This window comes from Oncorhynchus mykiss, chromosome 20 (assembly GCF_057628025.1).
Source record: "Oncorhynchus mykiss isolate SJ-2025 chromosome 20, ASM5762802v1, whole genome shotgun sequence".
NCBI classification, from domain to species: domain Eukaryota; kingdom Metazoa; phylum Chordata; class Actinopteri; order Salmoniformes; family Salmonidae; genus Oncorhynchus; species Oncorhynchus mykiss.
Window position 1 is genome coordinate 4308162 of NC_143041.1, and position 12276 is coordinate 4320437.

Consider the following 12276-nt stretch of genomic DNA (forward strand, 5'->3'; position numbering starts at 1 on the left):
CACAATATGATGACTTGTTACAACAGAAAGGGGGGGAGGAGAGAGAAAGAGACACTTGTCATGGATACATTTGACAACTATTCTCACATTAATAATATACTTTGCACACGAACCGACGCCCATTATGAAATGATGAATGTATTATGTGTGAATGCCGTTTATCTCTGTCGGAACCAAGCCATCTTAGGAAGGATGTGGGTTGGCCTTTCAGCTGCACGCTTATAAGGCTCTGATTGTCCGAAAGGGTCCGGACAAGTCTCTTCTATTGTTGTTCACTCTGGAAGATAGCCAGCCATGTCGATGGTTCCCATTGGTGATGGTGGTTGGAGAATATGGTGATTTGAGACTCGTAGTAGGATGGGATGGTTTGAAGAGTCGTAGGATGGTCCCTCTTAGATTCACTTTTCTTTATCTGACTTAGGACAGCTAATTAGCCGTACCAGTGACTGTATGGGAAATGAGCTTCTCGCCTACACCTCGTGTCGATTGTTCAGGGTTCAGGATTCCGACCACTTTACACGCACAGCTGCAACCTGGCAATGTTCTGGTCTGAAGATTGATTTCTCTCCCAAGCCCTTTAGGCAAAAGGGGACGGTTCCGTCAGTCTAACACGCTCTCTGTCCTCACTCGGGGCATGGTTACTTAACTTGCAGTCATATCCTTTGCACAGTATCTGTTATGACTCCTAAAATTATTAATATCTTAACAAGCACAGCGTATTGGATGGAAGCTTGACAGATAAAGTTACAAGTTCCAGTATTTCATCTTTACAATTTTTTTAACAACATCACAAAATGAAAACCCATATGACATTAGTGTTCTATAGCTCCCCACTGACCTTTCCCCACATTGTTAAAAATATTGTTCCACTATTCACATTTTTGAACATTTTCGTCAGGAAAAAGTCTGTTAACAAAGAACATTCATTGGGTTAAGTACTGGAAGAGGAAAGAAAGTCTCCTTCTCCTGTAATTTACAACAGGGTGTAAACTGTTGACCATCCAGAAGCCCCCTCCACCCTCTGTGGGAGAGAGATAGAGACCTGGTTACTGTCATCCCACACCAGTCTGATCTGACCCATTCTGATCCTCACAGGACTGTCATGACATGGGTTTATATTTTAAATTTTTTGTATTGCCTGGCAGGTAGTCGTTACCTGAGCCTCCCTGCCACCTCTTGCATCCTAGGATAAGCAGCCAGAAGAACCACAGCCCTTGCACCTGACTTTCTGTTGTCCTTACCCGACTATCTTAGCCACTGACTCAGTGAGCCAGTATTGTCAGACACAGATGAAAGCACATACCCTTACCAGGAGCAACACCAGATGCACTGGGAGCTCAACTAGACCCATGAGACAGATAGCGAGAGAGACCGAGAGAAAAAGAGGCAGAAAGACAGAGACAGCGACACGGAGACGGCGACACGGAGACGCCGGACCCCCCCCCCCACAGCATCTCGCCCAAGCCTCTCCCATTTATCCTTCACCCAAATCCAGATTGCTGATCTTCTGAAAGAGCTGCAAAATCTGGACCCCTACAAATCAGCCGGGATAGACAATATGGACCCTCTCTTTCTAAAATGATCTGCCGAAATTGTTGCAACCTCTGTTATTAGCCTGTTCAACCTCTCTTTTGTATCGTCCGAGATCCCCAAAGATTGGAAAGCTGCCGCGATCATCCCCCTCTTCAAAGGGGGTGACACTCTAGACCCAAACTGCTCAAGACTGCCCCCCTTGACAGTAGAAGCCTCAAGACTGATATCCATCCTACCCTGCCTTTCTAAAGTCTTCGAAAGCCAAGTTGACAAACAGATCACCGACCATTTCGAGTACCACCGTACCTTCTCCGCTATGCAATCTGGTTTCCGAGCTGGTCATGGCTGCTCAGCCACACTCAAGGTCCTAAATGATATCATAACCGCCATCAATAAAAGACAATACTGTGCAGCCATCTTCATCGACCTGGCCAAGGCTTTCGACTCTCAATCACCGCATTCTTATCGGCAGACTCAACAACCTTGGTTTCTCAAATGACTGCCTCACCTGGTTCACCAACTACTTCTTAGATAGAGTTCAGTGTGTCAAATCGGAGGGCCTGTTTTCCGGACATCTGGCAGTCTCTATGGGGGTGCCACAGGAGTGCCACAGGGGTGCCACAGTCTACTCTCTTCTCTGTCCATCAATGACGTCGATCTTGCTGCTGGTGATTCTCTGATCCACCTCTACGCAGACGACACCATTCTGTATACTTATGGCCCTTCTTTGGACACTGTGTTAACTAACCTCCAGATGAGCTTCAATGCCATACAACTCTCATTCCGTGGCCTCCAACTGCTCTTAAATGCAAGTAAAACTAAATGCATGATATTCAACCGATCACTGCCCGCACCTGCTCGCCCGTCCAGCATCACTACTCTGGACGGTTCTGACTTAGAATATGTGGACAACTACAAATACCTAGGTGTCTGGTTAGACTGTAAACTCTCCTTCCAGACTCACATTAAGCATCTCCAATCCAAAATGAAATCTAGAATCAGCTTCCTATTTCGCAAAACAAAGCATTCTTCACTCATGCTGCCAAACATACCCTCGTAAAACTGAACATCCTACCGATGCTCGACTTTGGTGATGTAATTTACAAAATAGCCTCCGACACTCTACTCAACAATCTGGATGCAGTTTATCACAGTGCCATCCGTTTTGTCACCAAAGCCCCATACACTACCCACCACTGCGACCTGTACGCTCTCGTTGGCTGGCCCTCGCTGTATACTCGTCGCCAAACCCACTGGCTCCAGGTCATCTACAAGTCTCTGCTAGGTAAAGCCCTGCCTTATCTCAGCTCACTGGCCACCATAGCAGCACCCACCCATAGCACACGCTCCAGCAGGTATATCTCACTGGTCACCCCCAAAGCCAATTCCTCCTTTGGCCGCCTTTCCTTCCAGTTCTCTGCTGCCATTGACTGGAACAAACTGCAAAAATCACTGAAGCTGGAGACTCATATCTCCCTCACTTCAAGCACCAGCTGTCAGAGCAGCTCACAGATCACTGAACTTGTACATAGCCCATCTGTTAATAGCCCATCCAACTACCTCATCCCCATACTGTATTTATTTATTTATCTTGCTCCTTTGCACCCCAGTATCTCTATTTGCCCATTCATCTTCTGCAGATCTATCACTCCAGTGTTTAATTGCTATATTGTAATTACTTCGCCACCATGGCCTATTTATTGCCTTAACTCCCTTATCCTACCTCATTTACACACACATACTTGTTCTACTGTATTATTGACTGTATGTTTGTTTTACTCCATGTGTAACTGTGTTGTTGTACCTGTCGAACTGCTTTGCTTTATCTTGGCCAGGTCGCAGTTGTAAATGAGAACTTGTTCTCAACTAGCCTACCTGGTTAAGTAAAGGTGCAATTAAATAAATAATTATCAATATGTAATGATGTCTGTGTATGTGCGCTACCGTTCAAAATTTGAGGTCACTTAGAGCTGTCCTTGTTTTTGAAAGAAAAGCAATTTTTTTGTCCATTAAAATAACATCAAATTGATCAGAAATACAATGTAGACATTGTTAATGTTGTAAATGAATATTGTAGCTGGAAACAGCAGATTTTTATGGAATATCTACATAGGCGTACAGAGGCCCATTATCAGCAACCATCACTCCTGTGCTCCAATGGCACGTTGTGTTAGCTAATCCAAGTTTATAATTTTAAAAGGCTAATTGATCATTAGAAAACCCTTTTGCAATTATGTTAGCACAGCTGAAAACTGTTGTGCTGATTTAAAGAAGCAATAAAACTGTCCTTCTTTACACTAGTTGAGTATCTGGAGCATCAGCATTTGTGGGTTCGATTACAGGCTAAAAATGGCCAGAAACAAAGACTTTCTTCTAAAACTCATCAGTCTATTCTTGTTCTGAAATATGAAGGCTATTCCATGCGAGAAATTGCCAAGAAACTGAAGATCTTGTACAACGTTGTGTACTACTTCCTTCACAGAACAGCGCAAACCTGGCCAACCAGAATAGAAAGAGGAGTGTGAGGCCCCGGTGCACAACTCAGCAAGAGGACAAGTACATTTGTGTTTAGTTTGAGAAACAGACGCCTCACAAGTCCTCAACTGGCAGCTTCATTAAATAGTACCCGCAAAACACCAGTCTCAACATCAACAGTAAGGAGGCAACCCCGGGATGCTGGCCTTCTAGGCAGAGTTGCAAAGAAAAAGCCATATCTCAGACTGGCACATAAAAATAAAATATTAAGATGTGCAAAAGAACACAGACACTGGACAGAGGAACTCTGCCTAGAAGGCCAGCATCCCAGAGTTGTCTCTTCACTGTTGAGATTGGTGTTTTGTGGGTACTATTTAATGAAGCTGCCAGTTGAGGACTTGTGAGGCGTCTGTTTCTCAATCTAGACAGGTGTGCCTTGTTAATTGGTTGAATTTATTTCCTTCTTAATGCGTTTAAACCAATCAGTTGTGTTGTGACAAGTTAGGGGTGGTATACAGAAGATAGCCCTATTTTGTAAAAGACCAAGTCAATATTATGTCAAGAACAGCTCAAATAAGCAAAGAGAAATGACAGTCCTTCATTACTTTAAGACGTGGTCAGTCTATACATAAAATATTAAGAACTTTGAAAGTTTCTTCAAGTGCAGTTGCAAAAACCATCAAGCACTATGATGAAACTGGCTCTCATGAAGACCGCCACAGGAAAGGAAGACCCAGAGTTACCTTTGCTGCAGAGGATAAGTTCATTAGAGTTACCAGCCTCAGAAATTGCAGCCCAAATAAATGCTTCACAGAGTTCAAGTAACAGAGACATGTTCAGAGAAGACTGCGTGAATCAGGCCTTCATGGTCGAATTGCTGAAAATAGACCTCTATTGAAGGACACCAATAAGAAGATGAGACTTGCTTGGGCCTAAAAAACTTGAGCAATGGACATTATACAGGTGGAAATCTGTCCTTTGGTCTGGAGTCCAAATTTGAGATTTTTGGTTCCAACCGCCTCCAAGACTGTTGGAAAAACATTCCAGGTGACTAGCTGGTTGAGTGAATGCCAAGAGGGTGCAAAGCTGTCATCAAGGCAAAGGGTGGCTACTTTGAAGAATCTAGAATATGAAATATATTTAGATTGTTTTTAGCACTTTTTTTGGTTACTACATGATTCCATATGTGTTATTTCATAGTTTTGATGTCTTTACTATTAAATAGTAAACCAAAACAATATATATACAATAGAGAGGATATGTATGAATACTATATATATATACACTGCTCAAAAAATGAAGGGAACACTTAAACAACACAATGTAACTCCAAGTCAATCACACTTCTGTGAAATCAAAGTGTCCACTTAGGAAGCAACACTGATTGACAATAAATTTCACATGCTGTTGTGCAAATGGAATAGACAACAGGTGGAAATTATAGGCAATTAGCAAGACACCCCCTATAAAGGAGTGGTTCTGCAGGTGGTGACCACAGACCACTTCTCAGTTCCTATGCTTCCTGGCTGCTGTTTTGGTCACTTTTGAACGCTGGCGGTGCTTTCACTCTAGTGGTAGCATGAGACGGAGTCTACAACCCACACAAGTGGCTCAGGTAGTGCAGCTCATCCAGGATGGAACATCAATGCGAGCTGTGGCAAGAAGGTTTGCTGTGTCTGTCAGCGTAGTGTCCAGAGCATGGAGGCGCTACCAGGAGGCCAGTACATCAGGAGTCATGGCGGAGGCCGTAGGAGGGCAACAACCCAGCAGCAGGACCGCTACCTCCGCCTTTGTGCAAGGAGGAGCAGGAGGAGCACTGCCAGAGCCCTGCAAAATGACCTCCAGCAGGCCACAAATGTGTATGTGTCTGCTCAAACGGTCAGAAACAGACTCCATGAGGGTGGTATGAGGGCCCGACGTCCACAGGTGGGGGTTGTGCTTACAGCCCAACACCGTGCAGGACGTTTGGCATTTTACCAGAGAACACCAAGATTAGCAAATTCACCACTGGTGCCCTGTGCTCTTCACAGATGAAAGCAGGTTCACACTGAGCACATGTGACAAGAGTCTGGAGACGCCGTGGAGAACGTTCTGCTGCCTGCAACATCCTCCAGCATGACCAGTTTGGTGGTGGGTCAGTCATGGTGTGGGGTGGCATTTCTTTGGGGGGCCGCACAGCCCTCGATGTGCTCGCCAGAGGTAGCCTGACTGCCATTAGGTACCGAGATGAGATCCTCAGACCCCTTGTGAGACCATATGCTGGTGCGGTTGGCCCTGGGTTCCTCCTAATGCAAGACAATGCTAGACCTTATGTGACTGGAGTGTGTCAGCAGTTCCTGCAAGAGGAAGGCATTGATGCTATGGACTGGCCCGCCCGTTCCCCCAGACCTGAATCCAATTGAGCACATCTGGGACATCATGTCTCGCTCCATCCACCAACGCCACATTGCACTACAGACTGTCCAGGAGTTGGCGGATGCTTTAGTCCAGGTCTGGGAGGAGATCCCTCAGGAGACCATCCGCCACATCATCAGGAGCATGCCCAGGCATTGTAGCGAGGTCATACAGGCACGTGGAGGCCACACATACTGAGCCTCATTTTGACTTGTTTTAAGGACATTACATCAAAGTTGGATCAGCCTGTAGTGTGGTTTTCCACTTTAATTTTGAGTGTGACTCCAAATCCAGACCTCCATGGGTTGATAAATTTGATTTCCATTGATAATTTTTGTGTGATTTTGTTGTCAGCACATTCAACTATGTAAATAAAAAAGTATTTAATAAGAATATTTCATTCATTCAGATCTAGGATGTGTTATTTCAGTGTTCCCTTTATTTTTTTGAGCAGTGTATATAAAAATGTACTTACTCGTATTTGATTATTTCTCATTTTATTTAGAACCTTTGTGCAAATTGTCAATTAAGTAACAAAATATGAATGTATAAAATCGGAAATGTAAAAAGAAAACACTTAAACTATAGTTGCAAACAAAATAAGTATAGGCCTAAAATATATATATATATTTTTGGGGGCTTGCCTGTTTTGCATGTTATTTTGGCATTAAAACTTCTTAAGGCTGACATCCCGTTAACGGGATCGATATGACAACAGCCAGTGAAAGTGCAGGGTGCCAAATTCAAAACAACAGAAATATCATAATTAAAATTCCTCAAACATACAAGTATCTTATACAATTTTAAAGGTAATCTTGTTGTTAATCCCACCCACCACAGTGTCCGATTTCAAATAGGCTTTACAGTGAAAGCACCACAAACAATTATGTTAGTTCAGAGCCAAGTCACAGAAAAACACAGCCATTTTTCCAGCCAAAGAGTGTAGTCACAAAAATCAGAAATAGAGAGATCACTAACCTTTGATGATCTTCATCAGATGACACTCCTAGAACTTCATGTTACACAATACATGTTTGTTCTGTTCGATAAAGTTCATATTTATTTTTAAAAATCTCGGTATACATTGGCACGTTATGTTCAGTAGTTCCAAAAACATCTGGTGATTTTGCAGAGAGCCACATCAATTTACAGTAATACTCATAAATGTTGATGAAAATGCAAGTGTTATACATGGAAACATAGATAAACTTCTCCTTAATGCAACCGTTGTGTCAGATTTCAAAAAAGCTTTACTGAAAAAGCAAACCATGCAATAATCTGAGTACGGCGCTCAGAGACCCAACAAGCCAAAAAGATATCCGCCATATTGTGCAGTCAACAGAAGTCAGAAATAACATTATAAATATTCACTTACCTTTGATGATCTTCATCAGAATGCACTCCCAGGAATCCCAATTCCACAATAAATGTTTGATTTGTTCGATAATGTCCATAAATGTTTGATTTGTTCGATAATGTCCATAATTTATGTCCAAATAGCTCCTTTTGTTAGCGCGTTTGGTAAACAAATCAAAACTCACGAAGCGCGTTCACTAGGAGGAGACGAAAAGTCAAAATGTTCCGTTACAGTCCGTAGAAACATGTCAAACGAAGTATAGAATCAATCTTTAGGATGTTTTGAACATAAATCTTCAATAATGTTCCAACCGGAGAATTCCTTTGTCTTCAGAAAAGCAATGGAACGGGAGCTACCTCTCATGTGAATGCACGTGACCAGCTCGTGGCTGCTGGCAGACCTCTGACTCATTCCCCTCTCATTCAGCCCCCCTTGACAGTAGAAGCCTCAAACAAGTTTCTAAAGATGGTTGACATCTATTGGAAGCCTTAGGAAGTGCAACATGACCAATATCCCACTGTGTCCTCAATAGGGGCTGAGTTGAAAATCTACCAACATCAAGTTTCCCACTCCCTGGTTGGATTTTTTTCTCAGGTTTTTGCCTGCCATATGAGTTCTGTTATACTCACAGACATCAACAGTTTTAGAAACTTCAGAGTGTTTTCTATCCAAATATACTAATAATATTCATATATTTGCAACTGGGACTGAGGATCAGGCAGTTTACTCTGGGCACCTCTGGGCACCTTATTCATCCAAGCTACTCCATACTGCCCCCAGCCATAAGAAGTTTTAATACGTGTCACATTTCAATTTGCGTTTGGTACCTTGGGTTGAGTGTTCGCACCAACTCACGAAACCACCGTTTCTCGACTGTGTAAATTGGAGCCATGTCTTTGCAGAGGACGGTTTTCTGGTCCGTGTCAGACTTCTCATACCCAAAACCACGTCCATGCGACCGAAATAGCCCCTCTTTTAGGTACGAGCTCCGTGTCTCTGTGTCACGTTCACTCTCCTCCATGTTTGTTTGTGATTTCAAATTTCCTTCCACACGTCACGTGTGGACGCAAAGCGTCATCCAATTAACAAAAAATATTGTCGTGAAGAGTGATTTGCAACACAACAAAATAAACGATAGAGCATAATATGAAACGATAGACGTTTTTCTATCGTCACACAATGTATATTTTCATATCGCCCAGCCCTACCTCAGCGTGGTTGACCACTATGATGACACACCAAATGTGTTTGATGGATGGCGGGAAAAGAGCAGGAATAGGCTTTTGTAGGCTACAGTCCAAGCTATGTCTTCCAATGGTGTGACTGCTGTCAGCAACCAAAGATTATCCAACTTGAATAAAAGCTTGGAGGTGAGGATGACAGCAGTGGTGTCCTCTACGGTGATACGGATATCACATATTATTGATATCTACACAGCATATTGATGTGAATCACACTGCTGCTCTCTCATTTAGCTATTTGCTCCTTACGGATTGTGGTTGTTGTGGATGTCTGTTCACAAATCTAAATGTGTATTTGAACCAAATAATGGTTGAATTCAAGACGTTTAAGCTGCCTATCAATCATTGTTTTTGAAACCAGTGGACAGCCAGTGAAAAACCCATAAAGTACAATTTAACACATGGCCAACTATATCAACTTTAACATGGATTAATCCTGCAATAGATGGCGTTCAATTGGTAACATACATTTTTGTCTTCTAAAGCCTCTTAAGGGGAAAGTAATCTAAAAGCAACTGAATGTAATCAGATTACGTTACTGAGTTTGGGCCATCCAAAAGTTACATTACTGGCTACAATTCTGGACCGTTAACTAGTAACTGTAATGGATTACATTTAGAAAGTAACCTACCCAACCCTGGTAACCACTTCATATTTGGACACCCTCATTGCCCTATTATTAATAATAGAAACAGTCCTGACCAAATACTGAACAAAAACGGGAAGGAGTTAGTGCATCTCTGTCGAGCCTTAGGCCTGTACAGGGTTTGGTAGCTTTGCTAATTTATAAACAACACTCTTCTAATGATTCAGCAACATTACACATTTGCTGTGGTGTAGTGACACAGATTGACATTATGTCTACACCTGAGACCCCCTCCTAGTAAAGAAAAAAACAAGTTTTATAGTCACATATACTGGAGGGGTGCAGTGAAATGTGTTGTTTGATAATGACTGTAATTATATTTTAATAGACACACACACACACACCCAATGACCCTAATCTGATAATATATTCTACTTTTGGTATCAACCCTGGTCCTTTATCCTCTGTCCATGCTCCCCCCACTCCTAAATTCCCAGTTTCCCTCTGTCCCATCCATATTCCACTCTCTCCTTTTTGCTTGATTGTATATCTTTGTTTATGCTTTCCATATTCCCAGATGTATTATTAATGCCTTTCTTCCTCCATCTCCCTCTTTCCTTTATCCATGTCCCTCCTCTTCCTTATGTTCTTCACTTTCATCTCTCTATCTATGCTTCCACGCACTCTTTATGTCCTCTCGATAGTTTCCATTCCCACATCCCTTCCTTTCCCACCTGTTAATTCCTGACTTTCTTTCTCCCTCTATCCCCACAGTCCTCTTTTCTCCTCTCCGTTCCCAAAACTGTCCTCCTTCCCATCCCTCGTCTCTCCGCTGTCCCACTGAGGCCTATATCTCACTAGCTGCTGTCATAGTCTATTGTGCCATTGACAAAGAGCTGAGTCCACTCCAGTCCATAGCCCATTCAGAAGGCTCAGCAGTGCGTGAAACGGGCTCTCCGTCCGTTCCCATGCACCACAGAGACCAGCCATTGACACCAGAGATCTAGATGAAAGTCTAGCCTGACATGTCTAAAGATAATGGGTCTCGTTCCAAAGTTGTTTATAACCAGGTAGTATAAATGCCTAATCAGAAGAGTGGAATTAATTGTATTTTTCTCCACTGCTCCTCAGGTGCCTAACGTTCACGGCAAGTATGCTTGTTGACATGTTAACTTTCACGTTCAATTCCATCCACTAACTATGAAATCTCTTTCTCTCTTTCCCCCCCTCTTTATTTTCTCGCTTTTTTTCTCTCAGAGATGACCCTCCTGTCGACCCAGCCCAAGTGCCTGGAGTCAGCCCCGGTCTCTGCAGTGGTGGCCATCGAGGACCCCGAGCAGAGGATGCTGGAGAAAAGGTCAAAGGTCATAGAAGAGCTGCTGCAGACAGAGAAGGACTACATCAAGGACCTGCAGATGTGTGTCAAGGAGATTATCCAACCACTCCAACGCAAACAGGTACACACACTAATAGAACTAGTAGAAGAAGACAATTGACTACTTCAAAATGGACATGCCTCAATGGCGCTGCCTGTGCGTTCACAGTCGCCATAATGGGACAGATGCAACATTGGGTCCTCTATCATTCTTTATGGATTTTAATGGTCAGCTTCATAACAATAAATATTACACCCAAATGAAGAAGACATATGCCACTATTATAGACATTATAAGCTTTACAGAGCTTATGTATTGCACATCTAACTTATATATATATATATATATACACACGCACCTACGCACACACTATTTTGTCATTCTAAAATGTTTACCCAACTGCCCAGAGATATATATTATATACATATAAAAACAAATACATCTTGCAGAGTTGTTGATTCATGTGTCTATGTAAAAAAAAATATAAAAAAGTTCAGTAAATATTTCTGTACCTCTGCTCTAAACTAAAGGTGCAGAACATTGACTATGACGGTCTCTTTGGCAACATCAACTCTGTGATCGACCTCTCGCGTCGTCTCTTCAAGACCCTCCAGGACACTGACTCCATTGGTAATGCCAACCCTCGACTGTTTTTATTTGAAAACGTAGTGACTTAATGATTAGAAAAACTTGAAAGATGTGCCTCCCACTAAGTCTGACTGAGACCCAACTCAAAGTCCTCTGTGCTGTTTTGGCACATCGATAATAATATGTGCTTTAACTGGTTGGTTGTTCCTCACTCAAACAGCCACATGTACAGCCACACACAGCCCTGAGCGCTGCTCCCTTCCATGACAACTGTTGTATTTTCAACAACAATGAGAGGTCTCAATCCCTCAGGGAAAAAATAATATTTGAGAGAACCAATAAAAAAATCTCAAGGCGAATATTGCATCAACAAATGGACACCTTTCCAGACCAGTGTGTCACAGCTCTCCCTCGCTGTGTACCTCGTGGGTCACGTCAGCCAGGCTTCCTCCCACTATGGCCATCACACACTTGACTTTGGGAGATGCGGTTCGGAGGGAGATGGTAGACTTAAAGAAATAATCTAGACAACAGTCCCAAACCAGTTTTCCATTACTTTCTTTAAAGGATAAGTTCATATTTGTTTAACCAAATCTCTATGTTTGATGTAAATGGCATGTTATCGAAGAGTCCAGACATGTTTTTGGCGATTTCACTTGGTTTTGAGAAACTTAATTATGCTCATTCTGCAGTGCAGTATATTCCATTGTGTTGGACTCGAGCGAT

General features: G+C 42.7%; 1 protein-coding gene across 2 annotated transcripts in view; it reads left to right on the forward strand.

Annotated features, from left to right (window-relative positions):
- Nucleotides 1–12276, forward strand: part of dnmbp (dynamin binding protein) — a 119717-nt gene that overhangs the window by 87348 nt on the left and 20093 nt on the right. For both annotated transcript variants that reach the window (XM_021575455.3, XM_021575456.3), the window contains 2 exons: nucleotides 10844–11043; nucleotides 11493–11592. In XM_021575455.3, coding sequence (XP_021431130.3) covers nucleotides 10844–11043; nucleotides 11493–11592 — 300 coding nt within the window. The remainder of the gene's footprint in view (nucleotides 1–10843; nucleotides 11044–11492; nucleotides 11593–12276) is intronic.